Here is an 18,692-nt window from a genome sequence, read left to right on the forward strand (position 1 = left end):
TGGAGACTGCATGATGTCAGAGAGAGGAAAAAGAGAGAAGGGTGGTATATCAGTTTGTGTATAATGCTAGTGCTAATGCTATGATGATCTCACTGTGGTGCTTGGTAGCTTTCAGTCATAATTATGTTTGACACATGGTACAGCATCTAACAAAATGTGTTAGATGAAAGTAAGAACAGGTACTAAGGAACCAAACTCAAAGAGCAAACATTCAGGTACAAGCTACAAAAGTACTGATAGCTGCTAATAATGTTACTTAGAAATAATAATAATAATGATAATAGAAAATTGCACAGTTCCTCTCTTATTACCTGCACAACCACAAAACATTAGATACTCTTTCTGACCACAAACATCATAATCTAACCTCTGCACAGCACCACACGACACAGCAAAAACTGGACAAGTTTCTGATTTCTGTGCCATCCCACGGTGAGTACTGGCCTGGACTAGCCTACCCCTATGAAAAACGTCTCTTCAAAGAGAGCAGACAGACATGATGGATACAGCTGACAAGATAGACTGAAAAAAGATACTTGAAATTAAATTGAATTGAAAAATCAAGTGCATGTGAAGTGTTGGCTTCAAGTTTCCACATCATACTTGTGTAAGCTGCAACTTACACAACTGGTGGTTGTGATGTCACAAAATCCTGCTTGTACTCAAACGTGTTCAACCCAGTTTTAAGAGGAGCACAGGGAAACTTCCCCCTTCAACAGACAAATGTGAAATCAACCTGCACATACATCAGTCTGGGCATCCAAGGAAGTCACCTAACAATAAGCAACACACATAATTGAGTGGAGGGTGACTATAGCACAACTTGTTCTGACAAATCCTGAAGTTAGTACACTCATGGAATAAATCAGGACACTATTGCGACACCTGTGATTTTAATGGAAAACTGGGAGAATGTCTGAATCACATCTAAGTTATTTTAAACATCCCATAGAAAATCCCAATGACTCACTAACAAATAAGTCTCAGCAGATCTCCAATATGTCCTCTGATGGAGCCAGTTCAACTGTTAGTGATCTGATTTCCCGATGAGGAAGCCGTCTGTGTTTGCATTGACCTCAGAAATCACAGAAAATACATGCAACAGGCCTATATTCTGTAAATTTGATAAATTTCCAATTTACAGTGGAAGGAGTTTATGTTCAAAACATTTTCATGCTTTCCACTGTGCAATTTTCAGGGACCCATCATAGTCCCTGCATTGAGCAACCTGGAGGATCTGTTAACTCAGTCTTCATATTTATTTCCCCTCTGAACAGACAAACTTGTTGCATGTGGAAATGATGTCAAACCTGCAGAGTGGTCTGATCAGAGGGGGGTCATGGGGTTTAATAGTATTTCAGAGATGGGTGTGGTTGAAACATATGGTTCATGCCCGGATTTGAGGATCCTTCTGCAAACGCTCACCGCGTGATCTGGCAGCCTGTTTCTGAATGATGATATTCAGAAAAAAACAGGAACCGTGTGGATAACTGATCGACAGGGCCGCCTCTCCTCTTACTGGAAGAAAATCCGCACAGTCGACCTGCTAATGGGTTGATTTCTTGCAGCTATTTGATCTCATTGTTTTTTCTACATGAGGCACTTTGCAGATTTTACTCAGTAATTCATAGTTGAGTCGGAGGCGGCCGCCCTGATGAAGTGTCGGCAGAGGGAGGAGGAAACCAAAGAGAGGAAGGAAACGAGGATAACGTCACGAAAAGCAGAGTCGGAGTAAAACGGGCTGAATAGTATTTAATGGACAATCCTTGATGCGGGCCGGGGACTGAGCTGCAGCTAATTATTGTGTTTGTTTACGCCGGATCGGACAGAGATGTATTTGTTAATTTTTCGGGCGTGAATAAGGCCAAAGCATTTTTCGGAGAGGAAACGGCAGCAGCAGCAGAAGCAGCAGAAGCAGCAGCAGCAGCAGATTTCATCTTTTTCAGGAGCTCCACTAAAGCAGAGAAATGGAAATGTGTGTTGCCCTCCTCCGTTTGCCGTTTTGCTGAAGGATTTGGAAACAGCCCCATCGTGATACACGGAGCTCTAAGTGGATCTCCTTTGCAGCTAATTTTTTTTTTTAATGAGTGAAAAAGACGTATAGCCCGATCATCCGCGGGATTTTTGGGGTCGTTGCTTTCAGTTTTTCTTTTTTTTTTTTTTACGGCAGAAAAAAATAGCAGCAAAAATCATCGGGAGAATTAACAGGTAGCCACCCATTATCAAACACTGTGACAGCAGCTGTAGGCCAGCGTATTGATTGTAAGATGGCTGGGTGATGATGTGCCTCTTCATGGCATCATTTCGACTAAATTCATTTAGCTACATCCGCATTTTAGGAGCTCAGTATCTGAAACAAGATGTGGCCAAGGCCTTCATCACTGTGCTGATCAATATGTGATGTAGCTTGCGTTCATGGGGCCTGTCTTCCTATTTGAATGCTCCAGGAATCTCTAAACGCTGCAGACAGAGAAATAATGAAGCTCATGAAGTACATACAGTATCTGGCCTCTTTCTCTTTACTGCGGCTTTCATCCCCAGGCCTGCATGTGTAAACCAGAGCCACACAGTTTTACTCTGTGAAAGATGCAGTGGCTGAGTAGGCTCTGCACACTCCTCCAGTTGCAGATATAACCATGCCATGTTGGTGTAGTTACACATCAGATGTGCATCTCAAGGGGTGGGGCCAGTCACACTTCCTATCTTTGAATTTCTGTCTCTTTGTGTTATAAAACATGCTCTCAGAGGCCAGTAAATGCCCTCAAATGTTAAGGCAGTGAGAACATGCTTTATTCTACTCTACTTAACCCTCATCCTCCTCATCAGCAGCATCATGTAGGAGGCAGCCTCTTGTCTGCTACTAGGCCATGCATCAGTGCAGGTGGAATCTGTATGATGTGTTTGTCTTTTTTCACACTGCTCTACTCCCTGTCCATTGGCATGGCTTCAGCACAAATCGGCTCGTCCTCCAGTCGATGCTCACAGGCAACAAAAACATGCACCCGAGCATCTGGCTGGAGCCATCCATGACTGATCTCTGATGCATAACCCCCCCCCCCCCCACACACACACACACACAGCTTTTCTTCTCCTCATTGGCTAAATGAGCAGCTGTTCCAGGAGACTGAGACCCATGATGCACCCCTTTTGGCTTCCATTATTGCTGTGTGATCCATCTGGTCGCAGGTCCCTCCAGGGAACAGTGACCTACTGTAGCTAATTGCTCTTCCTTGCAGTGTGTGCTGTATGCATGTTTGCTGTAGAGTGTTATCGTGAATTTGAATTGCTTCACAAATGCAAATACAGGCTCCCTGCCTGGGAAGCTGTTTGAATGTGTAACTGTGCTCCTATCAGGAACAGGAAATGCTGCTTCCCACTGAAAGCATGATGTGATGTCGAGTGTGTGTGTGTGTGTGTGTGACCCCAGTTGGCCCGTAGCTAAAGGATACATCTCCTACCATCTCCTTTTTGGTCAATTTGACCTATTATGGTGAATTTTAGGAACCACATTGCCTCAGATGATAAGGGGAGTCATAAAGATGGCTGTGTCCAGCATTAGCACAAATTCTGACTTAATACACAGCCGGTATGTACGCAGTGTAACAGGTTCCCTCTGCGTTAAAGGGAGTGTTCACTCAGTATCTGCTGCCTGGTAGCGATGCTGGCTGCTCGATAGCAGCTTAGTCATTACAGATTATTCTCCTCAGTTAAACCAGGCATGGTTGCACAGCCATAAACAGATTACAAGGTTTTTCTCACTGTGTGGGTTAAGTAAACCGTAGAGATTAAATTGTGTGTTTTTATTTAATTATTTCTTCTTACAAATCAGGGACAAATGGTATTTTAAGTAAATTATTTGACTTAATTGATTATTATTTTTGATGAAAGTGGGCCCCTGGATTATTGGATTATAAAAGCATGAAACTATGCCAGTCCCAGTGGGACAAACAATATATATCAGCAGTCATTTGCTCTTTCATTCTAAGATGATACTTATGTAAATCATGGTCTGATATTTGAAACCAACAGGTGACGGCTTGGACAAATCCAAAATGAGTGAGCTGGAGCAGCTTCGTCAGGAGGCCGAGCAGCTTAGGAACCAGATAAGAGTATGTCAAACGCTTTTGTAGTTACATTTTCATCTTTGGCATGATAATACTGACATATTTGCCTGTTGTGTTATGTCTCTTTTCTCATCCTATGATTCCATGTCCAACAGGATGCCAGGAAAGCATGTGGAGATTCAACCCTGACACAGGTAAGTGCCACTCATGGTAAAATACGCAACTATAATAAATGCCTATAAATGTTTTTGGGGATTTGATGCTAGTTATTATTACTGGCCATGAATACGGAAACATGATAACAAGCCCATGTGAGAATTTTGACAAGTTTTAAATACATGACAGTTATTTGTTTCTCCAGAAACTTCACTGTAAAATCTTCCATCATACACATAGTTACCAATAAAAAGGGTGAATGTAACTACACCTAATTCTTTGATGCACCTCTCCTCACCAACCTAGATAACTGCTGGTCTGGATCCTGTGGGGCGGATTCAGATGCGGACGAGACGCACCCTCCGGGGCCACCTTGCCAAGATCTACGCCATGCACTGGGGTTCAGACTCAAGGTGAGTCTATACTGTACTAAACACTTAATGGTGTTGACTTAATGCCTTTGATTGCCTTTTACTTTACTGTTGTTGTGTATCATTTAAATGTACCATTACAGTTTCCACTGAAGTGGATGAGTAGAAAAATGGTCATTCTGAACTGGCCAATTGATTCTTTGGCTCCCTGTCATAACACCTGTAGATGAGATAATGCATTACATTTGAGTATGGTGTGTAAAATGTAAAACCAATGTTATGTCATCCACTCTGAGAAATAATAATTATACATTTAATTATTTCTGGCTACATCCTATAAAAATCTATATAGCACTGGACAGTAACACTCCACTGTGATGTTGGTTGAATCTACATTTGGTTCAGAGTAAAACATCTCCATCCAAACCTTTTCAAAAATGAACAAACAAACATGTAATGTTTATTAAAGTGACCAAACAGGCTAACTAGCTGTTGTGATATGTGGTGGCCCTAACTAACTGGCCGTAACTGTGTCTGTCTTGTCATGTATGACATATTTTTCTGTTGTCTAGAAAATTTGAGAAAAACTGAAAATGACAACATCATATGTCATGACGCAATTATTCTGTGTTTTTTTGGAGTTCAGATCTTTAGCAGGGTTGGTGGGTCTGTCCATCACTTTGGTCCAGGCTGAAATATTTGAACTATTAGACGGATTGCCAGGAAATGTAGAACAGAACTTCGTAGTGTCCAGAGGATGAATTATAATGGCTTTGATGATCCTCTGAATTTCACTGTATTACCATCAGCAGGTCAATGTTTTTTTAATTTTTTTTTAATTTTTAATTTTTTCATGAACATTCATGGTTCCCAGACAATGTATCCAAATGGCTTTAGTGATTTCCTCACGCTTCCTCTTGTGCCATCATGAGGTTTTAAAATGTCCCAAAAGCTACCTCAAGACAGATTGACCTCATGTCCCCCCTCAGGATGAATTGGTCTAACTTAATTTTTCTTCTAGCACCACCATCAATGCTAATTGAGAGTGCTAATTAGCAAATATGAGCATGCTGACACAATGCACAAAGATGAACATGGTAAACATTATATAGCTGCTTAACATCAGCAAATGTCAGCATTGTCATTGTGAGCATGTTAGCATGCTGACGTTAGCTCAAAGCACTGCTGTGCCTAAGTGCCAAAACTGCGCCTTCAGAATTTAAACTCAGATTGATCTAATGCACCACAAAGTGAACTAAAGCACAGATTTAGCAAACTGAGAAATGTACATCATTGCATCTATGAGAGTTATGTTCTGTATGTTATTAAAGCAAGTGACCAACGAGCCGACAGAGTCCAACTTGACTATCTCCACTTTGAACTCAGTTATTGTGTCATCTCCCAGTGTGTCCCTTTTAACAGGATTGGAGCACATGTGCACGCATTCTGAAATAGGTTCTCAGATTTTCCTTCCTGTATACTGAGTAAATCAGCCACCGCGAAGGTTTGTTTCAAATAAAGATTTTTCTGAAAATGAACACTAAGCCCAATGAAGGTCCAACACTAGTTGTGCAAAAGTGGCAACAGAAAAGGTTTGAAATGTTTGAATGTTTGTCTGCAGGCTTCTGGTTAGTGCCTCTCAAGATGGAAAACTGATCATCTGGGACAGCTACACCACTAACAAGGTAAAGTCAGCTGAATCATTCTCCTCATCAGGCCATCAGCTGGATAAATAGTCACACTTGGCCTCTGTCCAAACTGGGAGTGCAAGTGGCATTAGGTCTTTGTCTTGTAGGACTGTGGTTGACTCATAACAGCTTCCTTTCAGTTTTAATACTGGCCCTGGGGTTTTCTTCTACCCCAGAAGTTACATGTTTGTTGCTTCCAAATACCTTTCCTGTCCTAGATCCATGCCATCCCTCTTCGCTCCTCCTGGGTGATGACCTGTGCTTACGCCCCCTCTGGGAACTACGTGGCCTGTGGAGGCCTCGACAACATCTGCTCCATCTATTGCTTGAAGACGCGTGAGGGCAATGTCAGAGTCAGCAGGGAGCTACCTGGCCATACAGGTGAGAAAACATCGCATTCTCAACCACCTCTGTTTGTGCTCGACTCTTCTGTGAGTCAAAGCGATGAGACATTTTGCACAGCAGTCCCCTGCCTCGTGGGAAAGCTCCAGTCCCAAACCCCTAAACAATAAAGATTTCATTTACATGGTTAATTAATTGCAGGGCAACACAGTCTTAATGAGCTGAGACATTACTGAGAGTCTGTGAGACTGAGACACTGTAGCTACTGTGCTGCTGTACATTATTAGATTGAACACCCTTTCTGTTTTTTTTTTTTTTTTTTTTTACAGTAGCAGTATCATGATATGTAATATTGTTGTGTTTGGGTCTACAGTTTATATTAATTAGGACAAATTAATTGGAAATCCATGAAATTAGACTAAATGAATTACATTTTTGTCTGCAAATGGGCACAAATACACTACATTTATAATTCACCAAGGACTGTAACTTAATATCAAGATGCATCTAATGCTAGAGTTTAATTTCCACTGAGGGTGGCGAGGACATGTCCCCCTCACTTTAACTGCTTTAGTTAGATTTTCATACTAAAATCCCCATAAACAGTGTCTTCTTACTATTCAGATGTTAAAATCCAGATTAGGGAAGCTCTGAGTTAATAGAAGTCTTCTTTTTTTTATCAGTCATCTTCACACTAATCAGCTTTATTTGAAACGAGTGCTTTGCTTTGCTTGTTTTGCCTTAATTTTGCCTCTCAGGCTGCACACATCCTGCCTGCTTTATTGGTGGCTATATTACGCTTTACTGGGGCCGAATGCAGCCTGAAAGGGATTAAAAAATAATTTCTGAACTGTGAATATTCTCCTAAAAACATGCTGGAATCGACCATCAGTCAAAGAAAGGACTTTAAAGGACAGTGATCTTTGTAGTGAAGATGAAAGTGTCAAGGAAAATAAATGATTTGATGTAGATTTAGAGAGTTAACAATTCACATAACCTTTGTAATATGTTTTTGTAAAAAACAATTATCACATCATAATTTGTTATTTACTAGATTGATATAAATGTATTTACATGCAGGAAATGGCATTTCACCCTTGTCCTAATATTTTGTACATTCAATATAAAGTTTCTTATGCTTAGGGTATTGCAGTAGACTCCCATAATGCCACTCGACAAGACATCTAAATGTACATATCACCTTCAGTTTCACAACAGTAACTCATCCAAGCATCTGTTCTTACTGTTCTCTCAGGTTACCTCTCATGTTGCCGTTTCATTGATGACAATCAAATCATCACGAGTTCAGGAGACACCACATGGTGAGTGACTCAAATCAACACACAGATGTGCCGTGCAAACAAGCTTTCCTGAGCCGGTAGGCGTCTAAACTCTGCACTCTCTACCCCAGTGCACTGTGGGACATTGAGACAAGTCAGCAGACCACGGTTTTCTCAGGCCACAGCGGTGACGTCATGAGCCTGTCCCTGTCGCCCGACCTCCGCACCTTTGTGTCAGGAGCCTGCGACGCCTCGGTCAAACTGTGGGACATCAGGGACAGCATGTGCCGGCAGACCTTCACAGGCCACGAGTCGGACATCAATGCCATCTGTGTGAGTGTGCTCGGGGCACGAGTGGCCTTGTAACCAAATCTGTCTGTACTCGTACTGCTCTTTATTCAGATGTTTTTTTATTCTTTTTAATCTGGGATCTGTTCTCAGACAGCTTAACACAAAGTTCACGTGGTAAAAGTTATTGTGGAAACAGCTGCATATTGTCTTTTGGATGGATCTTATTGCGACATTGATTTTGACCATTCTTTATTTAATCTGTTTCTCATAAGTCTAAAAGAAATATGCTAAATGAATAAGTAACACAATAATAATGAATTAATAAAAACAATATCAGGACATGGTACACAATTCCAATAATGAATCTGAATGTAAACTTGAACCCAGAGATAAAACAAAATAGAACAAAAAAATGTATCAAATAAGCCTATTATGTCTATTAACAGATATCTATGAGAAATGTTAACATCAAATAACTGGCATTTAATATCAGCCCAGCTGTGGTGTAAAGTAGCAGTGGATCCCTCCTGTGTTTTGTCTAATATGCTATCAACAGAGCAGCTCCAGGATTTGACTCTGTGACGTCACACACTGCCTTGTCTCCAGCTTTGGGAGGGATTTAAACTGGGAGCATTCTAGAGGATTAACAAGATTATCAATTAACACCATATCTGAACATCCTGACCATTAGGAGACAATCTCCAGTGCAAGTCTGGACTGATGCACCACACAGGTTATCTGCTTGTTTGACAGGTGGACAGGTTCAGTATTAAAACATGAAACAGGTGATCATCTTTTAGCCTGATCAGATTCAATCCAAGAGTCAAGGTCTCATATACTTCAAGATACATCCGACACTACAAGAGTATCTTGTTATAGCTGTATTTTTAGGGAATCATCTCACTTCCTGTTCTTCTCCTCAGTTCTTTCCCAACGGCAGCGCCTTCGCCACAGGCTCTGACGACGCCACCTGCAGGCTGTTTGACCTGCGTGCCGACCAGGAGCTCAGCCTCTACTGCCATGACAACATCATCTGTGGTATCACCTCCGTGGCTTTCTCACGCTCCGGCCGTTTGCTGCTGGCTGGTTACGATGACTTTAACTGTAACATCTGGGATGCCATGAAGGGGGACAGAGCAGGTGGGTGCAACGGGCCAGAAAAAACAGCTGTGTGATGTCACAGGGTACCCTGAAAAAGCTTCATCTTGAAGCTGAAAGAGCAGATTATTCATTATGAAGCTACTTCACTGAGACATCAGGGGTCTTTTAATATTTTTGTAGTTTTTGTTGCCTCCAACCCTAAAAATTTAGCTTGCTATATTTCTGTCTCTATACACTTAAACAGCATTTTAAACTCCTAACTATATAAGGGTTACACGATGCAAAATGACAACAGCATGTATCACTGCAAAAAAGTGTAAAACTGACTCTTACCTGAACTTCAGTGAAGTTAAGGAGGATTTGAAAAAAGACACACTTAAGCTTTTTTTTGACACAAAGGGCAGTCCATAATTTGCACAAGAAATCATACTTTATTTTAATATGCAATTCAGACTCAAAGTGAAGTTACAGTGTGTGCTTTTGTTTTGAAAGGAATTTCAGGGTAATGCAGCTGACTGTGATACCTTGCCTTAAAATGCCTGCCGAGGAAATGAAAAGAAAATATTCTTCTTGACTAAGACCAAAGCTAACAAACATAATGCTGTGCTTCCAAAGTGGTACAACAAAATCTGATGGTGTGCACTTTCATTGTGATTTGTATATTTTGAGTTTACTTGCAAAATCCAACAGAAAATCATCATGACTGTAAGTTTACCAAACTGATTTTCAATAGTTCTTTCCCATCGAGCTAGAGCTGCAGCTATTTGTTAATTAATTGATCGGTAGAAAAATAATAATGAGCAGCTATTTTTTGCAATTGATTCATGGCTTAAATTATTTTTCAAGCAAAAATACCAAACACATACTTGCTCTAGCTTACATTTACTGCTTTTCACTGATTTATATCATTGTAAACTGAACGTCTTTGGGTTTTGGACTGCTGGTTGGACAAAACAACAGTCATTTTTCACTGTTTTCTGCCATTTTCTAGACTGAAATGATTACTTTAAAAATATTGTCTGATTAGAAGAAGAAGAATTATTAGTTGCAGCTCTACATTAAACTGTTTGATCTAAGTTTACATATGATTATTTCTGGGGAAATAGAGCTCCATGCCAGACTTACCGGTGATTTCACACATTCCTCTTTCAGTCCATTTCCCATGTTCACAGCCTGATTTTGTACAAAATGTACATCATTGGTTAAACCACCCACCCTGTGGTGCAAGTTAAAGCACAAACAAACACTGGCTTGCTGTGTTCTGTGTGGTTTTTAAGAAGTTTCAGAACAGTCTGCAGAGCAAAACATTTCACAGCAACAAGTCTTCTTTTGTTTGTCCTCATCCCTCCTGCAGGAGTCCTTGCCGGCCATGACAATCGTGTGAGCTGTCTGGGTGTGACGGATGACGGCATGGCGGTGAGCACCGGGTCCTGGGACAGCTTCCTTAAGATCTGGAACTGAGCCATGCGTATAAACAGCAAACACACGTCCAACAGACAGACACCGCTGGGACACAGTTTGCACTCTGTATTCACACTGTATGTAAGATTCAACAGACAAACTGCAATGTTGTACTGTACATAATATATATGACTTAGGTATGAGTTTACACACACACACACACACACACACACACACACACAGACAGACACACACACTTTATGCAGGACAAGATGACACAAGACCTGAACACATACCTACACTACCTACAGCTGATTTAAATACACAGCATTAAGGCTACAGTACCACACACACACACACACACACACACACACACACACACACACACACACACACACACACACACACACACACACACACACACACACACACACACACACACACACACACACACACACACACGCACACACACACACACATATAAAATCTGTAAAATGTCAAAATGTGAGCAAATACAGTTGAATCCTCAGCTGCCCAAATAAAAACACAAATGCCACAATGACCTGAAGCCTTTTAACACATCTAAAACACAGTCTCTCTCTCTCTCTCTCTCTCTCCTCTCTCTCTCTCACACACACACACACACACACACACACACACACACACACACACACACACACACACACACACACACACACACACACACAGCACACATCCTGAGAGACACTGCTCCTCGAGTTAAATGGGAGAAGAAGTAATTGGACAATTCTGTCTTTGTTTACATTGAAGTCAAAAATGCACTTCAGACAAGTTTTTCTGTACTATTTTTGTCTCTGTACCACACGTATCTCAGCAATGGTAATGTGAAGGAAAAACAGTCGTGGATGAGAATCACGCGAGTCCATTAACACTGAAAAAATAAATGAATAAATCACTGACAGACAGTATGGATCGGTGATCGAGTCCAAGAAAAATTTCATCTGGCTCAAAACATCATGTAGTCACAGTTTTTATAGAAATGTACCCCCACATACAGTACATCTGTTCTGAAGTTTGATTTTATTTTTAACACTTCTTTTATTCATGTTCTCCCTGTGTGCCTCAGATACACTTTAAGGATTATTAATAGAGAATATTGATAACAGTTAAATTAACTCAAAAATATCCGCGATTCAGAAGGTGGGTGAAAAAGAAAACCATTATAAGACACATCTTAATAAAGCAGGAGCCAGTATTCAGACTTTGACTTTGTCATTGTATTATCTGGACATTACGATGGTATAATTGTACATAATATTAATAAATAATAGCCTCTCCTGCCAGTTATTGTGGTTTCTTTTTTAAAGCACTGTTTCTAAGAAAATGTTCTGGATTTGAAAAGTGATGAACTCAGTGGAAAATGATTGGTATTCAGGTTTAGTTGATGTATAACTGTTCCAGTACTGAAGGACAACACATACAATGACATGCTGTTAAAATAACATTGGTGCAGTTTCTCAATAGCCTTGTCACATTTTACCACAAATTCTAGTTTTTTATTCTTATTCTACAGTCAGGGGTTGCTTTAAAGAATCTCCACAAGTGAAATTCTGTTCAGTGATCGATTTGCCTTTTCAAAGCTACATGTTAAATTCTTTAAGAATTAACATGAACTTTTCTTATTAAGGCCTATCATTAGTAATAGTATGTCCTGGTAAATAGTGCCACAAAATGACCCACATTAAATACAGAAAATAAACAGTTTGTCTGTAAGTAATGTAAAAAAAATATCCCATTTAAACCTATATAGTAAAACCAATATAATAGCTAAAACAAAAAACAGAAGTTTAAAGTTGCCTCTCTTTTCTGGGAAAGAAATAGTTGTGGTTCCTCACAGAAAACCATGAAAAATACTCAATCAGTAATGAGTGATAGCTGAACATTTTACCAATGAAATTTGAAATGACAAATCATCTGTGTTCATGTTATTTAATATCTTTTCAAATCATTGCTCATGGTTAACAGACTAATAGTTTAGTCAAGAGTAATTCACCTTTTTCTGTTGATAGAAATGACACTGCAATGTTAAATTCTGGAAGCTTTTATAATTTTAATTTTAATTTGGAGGACTGAAGTGTTTATGCCCTCACCCACCAGGGGGTGCTGCAGCTCCGTAGGCATCTCTGGTTCTCAAAACAAGGATGAAAGCTTTATCCATTAATATTTTCTCTATCTTTTAGCTAGTTAAGTTAATCCATATAATAGTGTGACTCTGTAAATTCTGTGCCTAATGTAAAATGTACAGTGTCACCTCGTGTAAAGCAGTAGTGTCATATCTGTAAGCAGATTTCAGCACCATCATGTGGTTGAACACTGAAGAATATTTCACTCTGGTCACCACTATAGTGTTAAAGAAAGTGTGTAAATCATTATTCTGGAATCATGTTTAGTCCCCTGGTAATAATGACTCAAAGAAATGTACTTCAAATATTGTGTGATGGATATTTTTCAGAATACAAAATGAATTAAACAAGACTAATACAGACCAAAATGAGATCAAGGTATTTTATTTTTCAAACAATTCTGTATTAAGACATGAATTCATTCAACACAATCCTTTGAAAGTTTAAAGTTTATCAGTCTATGAAATACAATCTGGAGTTAACCTCTCACAAGTAACACAGACGCGCGCGCACACACTAAAACATTGCAAAGATGTTTACCGTCTTTAAAAAAAAGTTATTGAAAAAGAATAATAGATATTGTAGTTCTGTCCAAAGATCCACGTCATTTTTGAGCTCCCCAAGTCTGATCTGCCTCACTCCCAGCTACAGCTGCTATTCCATTCATACGCTATTGATTAGAAGTATAAGCTATTAGAGAGGAGTGCCTCATCAGAATATCAGCTATCATCCATTTATCAATACGTAAAAGTTCATAAAGGCAGTTTCTGGGATTTCACTACAGCAAAACAAGAACAAGCATCCCAACAGGTGACTGTGTTAAACTGACACAGAGAAGTAGTATTTCTTGTGATTACAAACAAAAAGTACAGAACAGTTTCTGTAACAAGCGACACACAAACCAGCCAACATTCAGCTTGCCAAAGGCCACTGACCAATCACTTCCTGCAAGTCACACTGAGATGGACAGCCATGGTTTTGATTTGTTCAAATGCTTGTATTGCTTATAAAAAAGAAATGTCATCTACACCTTCAGCGCTCCACCTACAACTCAGCAGTGTGTCTTTCTTTCTGATGAGAAACTTTGTGCGTCTCGGCTTTTCAGAGCCAGGTTACATGAATTCTGCTGTCAAATCTGACACAAATCTTCCCTAAAACTAAAGAGTTGTGAGGTTCACATCTTCAATGGCTCTTGGCATGAAATGAAAAAGCACTTTCATACATTAAGGTGCTTATAGAGGAATCAATCAGAACTACTCTTCTGTTTTATATACTGCAACCCGCTGTAGGAATTTCTGCTGCATGAAAATAAGACAACATAAGAAAAGGACAACTCCACCAATTTTGCACAACAAACTTTTTACAGGTCTTGTGGAAAAAGTTGTTGAAAGCCTTTTGTGGATCCAGAGAGAACTGCGTGAAATCTGATAAACTGGTTGGGCTCAAGACTAAAATATCTCGAATCTCTCTGGTTCTGCTGCATCAATTTTGATCTATATTTTTTTTTAACTGTTATCATGAGACAGACAATGTTCCAGAGGACCAATGCCTAATCAGTGGAGTACCCTTTTAATTACATTTTATCACACAAATCTGAGCGTATTGTGGGCACTCTGCACGTCAGTGTCATTAAATGTTAAGTTTAATTATAATTCAAAAGTTAAATGTTATCAAAAAAGAGAGATCAGTGTCTGTACATTTAATTTGAATTAAGAGACAGTTTCAAATTGTTTTCAAAAATAATTTTTGCAACATTAAATTCTTTGTTATTAAGTGCAGTGAAGCTAGGAGGCAGCAAACAAAATGGCAGGGGAAATGTCCGACAACTCTACTTAGTGTTGTCACCTCAACTTCATATCATGATGACAAAAATGTATAAAACTAAATTTATCAAGGGTCTGTCTGTGTTCCGTAATAAAATCCCAAAGCCAAGAGCCAGTAACCTCACAACAAAGGCCATTATGCCCATCGCGTCACCACTGTGCCACCTGTGTGATGATGCCTGTCGTCACCTGAGCATATTAAAAGCCTGTCACACCCACATAGGCAATTTACACCAGACGTCGAGAGTCCAACACCAATCTATGAGTCACCGCGCGTGTTTGAATCACAGCCAAAGTTGGCTCTTCTGGTTACCAGACGACAGACATTATTTTTCTGTCTGGATAACCCAACAGAAATGCTGTAGTAACTGACACTGTCCACATACAGACATCTGTCTGTGCGGACTACTCGCTTCACTATAACCAACTAGTTAGACTGGTTACATACTGACAAGTTCGACGACTGCTGAGTGAATGAGGAAAATAAAACTCCATCTCTCTGTTATACTCGATTACAGCTTCAATCTCTCTGCCTTAAATACATTGTGCTTTGATTAATAGAGTGGTACACATTTTTATATAAATACAAATCTGTCTTATAGATGTACATTCACTTTTATTTCTCAATATAGGCTAATTTACATATTTTATAAAATAGGCTTCTTAGAATATATCGAGCTACTTTCCCCACTACAAGATTAAACAATCAACATCATTAAAGAATAAGCATTTACCTCAACTTTGTTGCAAGAACCTACATTTTCTGAGCAGACATCAAACACAGTTTAATTTGATCTGTGCACAAGTACTAAGTTTTCTTCTACAAACATGTTTCCTACGTATGGCTTTTCTCTATGCTGGCTCCCACTGTGATAAGATCCTCTACTAGTTACACTGGATTAATTGGACATTTATTAACTTATTTGTTATTGCAACTTTCTGAATGGATAATCATCTGCAGATCGTTTTAGGTGCCAAAAAAGCATTTCAAGTCCCTCTACGGGGTCTTCTGGATTTGACTTAAGTGCACTTAACTGGCACAGAACATTAGTCATAATGAGGGAGCAAAAATAGTTGTGCCTCTTCTTCATTTGATTTCAAGTAAGAGACAAGTGGGGTAGGGGGCTGGGGGGCTCACAACCCATCCTAAAACTTCTCGCCTTCCCAACTCCAAGGCACTGCTTAAACTGTAAACATGGCAGATTGGAAAAAAAAAATTAAAAAAATGATTTGCCCATAAAAAGAATGAGTGCCAGAACTCATGGAACAACCTGGTGTATTGTAATTGAGAAAACTGAAATGTAGGTCATGGCACACAACATATGTAGGAATAAAAACACATTCGCTAAAGGGGAAAACAACTTTGATACAGTAATACATACTCTATTTCAATGGCTTACATGCACACCAAAGTATCTGCTCGAGATATATTCGTAAATGTGTGTTTACTGAAGTGAAAGTGCTTTCCATGCTCATTTACAGTTTGTTTTATAATCTTACCGTAAAATTAACCATCTATTTATATAATCTTTGATTAAACGCTCTCTGCCCTGACTTTTCACTGCATTCTTAATAGCTTTCTTTTTTCAATGCATAAAATATATCTCCTTAGCTTAAAGCGTGACTTTAAGCAGACTATCCCACTGATCACTTGCCAAGATTCCTTTTATAACATCCAAAAGCTTTTCATAATGGCAGTTTCACAAAAACTTTACAGTTGCATTCTTTTAACATCAACATGTCAGCATTTATTTATAGGCAGATCTAACTTTCCCCACAACTCCATGCTGATTAGATGCATGATAGGAGTGAGTAAAACCATCTTGGTGTGGCAGCACAGTGTTGTTGTAACCACACTGTAATCAAACACTGAACACAAAGCCTGATTCATGTGTTGATCTACCAACTGCTGACAAAAAAAAAAAACCCACCAGGCTACTTCCTGATAATGCTGCCTAATACTTCTACCGTACTGCCTGGTGTATGAGAGCACAATATCTCCCTTATGCAGCTGCCGAAAGGAAACACACACTTGATTCTTCTAAAGAAAAGGGGAGGGGGAATATGTGCACTACTAACAAACAGAGAGTCCAGATCTATCTAAGCAATCCCAAGCAGCTATTAAAGCATAATACCATAGTCATCCTGAAAAGCCAGTTAATTCTTTGGATTTATACACTCAAAGGAAACTGGTTAGTGATCAGTAGGAATAGTTTCTTCTAAAATCTCTATAGTCGCCAAATAAACTCTTTTGCCTTTGGCCTTGGTTCATACCCCAACAACAGAATATGCTGTGAACTTTGGCAGAATGTATAGATATGAAATATATTGAGTCTCAAGTGTTCTCAAGTGCCTGATGAGATGGAGTCCTCTGTGGTATTGCAGAGTCGCCCTACATTAAATCTTTCCACTGGCCCAAGACAAATAAGAACTGTACCACACTAAGAGCTTTTCCACTGCAATCCCCAGGACAAACACTTCTCACAAAAAGATCCACACTAACAAAAATAGCCCAAGAACTGAAATATAATACAGTAGAGTAGATCACTATGGTTGGAGGGTGAAAGAACCCTGAAAATGATCTCCCTTCATCACTATAATCTCAGCGAGACCCTCCTTCTGCATTTCTCCAATGTCATCCTTTACTGACAAATGTCCCACCCCTCTGTCCTCCAAAGTTGTCACCATACTCCCCTAACTAGTACTAGCTAAATACATGAACTCTCCTCTTCAAACAAAGACTCCACAAGAATAGAATATATTGCAATATAATGGCAATATAATTACAGTAAAATTAAGAATACCAGTAGGCTAATACCAATACAGAATCACTACATATAAATATCAAATTTTTGTATTTTGTAAATCTACGAAAACAAAAACTTTAGATACAAGCCTGATGAGTCAATTAATGGTTTCACGTAAACCATAGAAAAAAAAGGCAAAGCAGGAGATTTCACAGTACTTATTCTGAGTACTGCACATTTATGAGACTTTTGATTGTTTTTTTAATTATTATCTATTTGTTTTTAAACTGAAATTTATTTTGCTTTTGAAGCATTCAAGGCTTACTTGCTGTGATTAAGAGTTGCAACATAATTTGCCATTCAGGCCAGAACAAAAAAAAAAGTTATTGAGAGCAGGACTTCAGGTCACTGTCTACTGTAGCACAAGCTACTTTATTTGGACTTGAATGTCCCTTTACAATATTTTTTATATTAAGTCCTTCCTCTAAGTCTTCCTGAAATTGTGAAATCCCCAAAACAACGGGGAACCACCAGCCACTGCAGATGGGTGTTCCAGCATTTTATTATTTATCCATGTGTCCAGTGGCAACACACTGAATGGAGGCTATACGAGAGGCCTGCAAATGACTCAGATCTAAGTGTGTCAGGTGCTAACTATTTACAGCTTCATTTTGACATACAGTATTGGTAAATAATGCCTTCCTCAAAATGTACTGCAGAACCATCAAGGAATGTTTTTAACATACTTCACAATTAGGAACTAAATAGTTACGACTGAACACAGGTCCACCAAGTAAAGTAAATCAAGACAAGAATATATACAGTATAAATTAATAGATGGTATTAACATTTGAAGCACATCAGTGTTTTTTCGTGATGATTCCAGGGAGAATGTTATCAGGGGGCCTCGGTAGAAAGTGTGACTTAAGGAGTGTAGGCTGGAATGAAGTTAGATATTCTTTGTGTTTGTTTGTGTGTGTGTGTGTGTGTGTGTGTGTGTGTGTGCGTGTGCGTGTGTGTGTGTTTGTCTGTTAGAGTGCATGTGTGAGAGTGAACTGGAGAGAAAGTGAGAGAAGTGTTCGCGTTTGTGTGCATGCGTTTGCAAGAATTTTCAGATGCACTTCCTTCTCCAAACCCTGCTGGGTTCCACACACTGACCAGAGCAGCTGGTCCTTCACCAGTTCATGATGCAGTTTCTGTTCAAGGTCATGAAGTACACCTGGCTGCTGCCGCCAGACCGCACTGATGCAAAGAACACCTGAGGGA

The 18,692-nt window shown here is 39.4% G+C and overlaps 2 protein-coding genes across 5 annotated transcripts in view; one reads left to right on the forward strand and one right to left on the reverse strand.

Moving 5' to 3' along the window:
- The first annotated feature begins 1,369 nt into the window (after positions 1-1,369).
- gnb2 (guanine nucleotide binding protein (G protein), beta polypeptide 2) lies at positions 1,370-12,016 on the forward strand. Its single transcript, XM_056397329.1, has 10 exons — positions 1,370-2,208; positions 4,030-4,109; positions 4,220-4,258; positions 4,527-4,633; positions 6,213-6,276; positions 6,498-6,660; positions 7,877-7,943; positions 8,033-8,234; positions 9,116-9,332; positions 10,648-12,016. The coding sequence occupies exons 2-10, from the start codon at positions 4,053-4,055 to the stop codon at positions 10,752-10,754; spliced, it is 1,023 nt and encodes a 340-aa protein (XP_056253304.1). The 5' UTR covers positions 1,370-2,208; positions 4,030-4,052; the 3' UTR covers positions 10,755-12,016.
- Positions 12,017-13,224: 1,208 nt separating this feature from the next.
- mink1 (misshapen-like kinase 1) overlaps positions 13,225-18,692 on the reverse strand; it is a 31,309-nt gene continuing 25,841 nt past the window's right edge. For all 4 annotated transcript variants that reach the window (XM_056397325.1, XM_056397327.1, XM_056397326.1 and 1 more), the window contains one exon: positions 13,225-18,684. In XM_056397325.1, coding sequence (XP_056253300.1) covers positions 18,601-18,684 — 84 coding nt within the window. In that variant the 3' untranslated portion in view covers positions 13,225-18,600. The remainder of the gene's footprint in view (positions 18,685-18,692) is intronic.

Source organism: Seriola aureovittata, chromosome 15, assembly GCF_021018895.1.
Source record: "Seriola aureovittata isolate HTS-2021-v1 ecotype China chromosome 15, ASM2101889v1, whole genome shotgun sequence".
Taxonomy (NCBI): Eukaryota; Metazoa; Chordata; class Actinopteri; order Carangiformes; family Carangidae; genus Seriola; species Seriola aureovittata.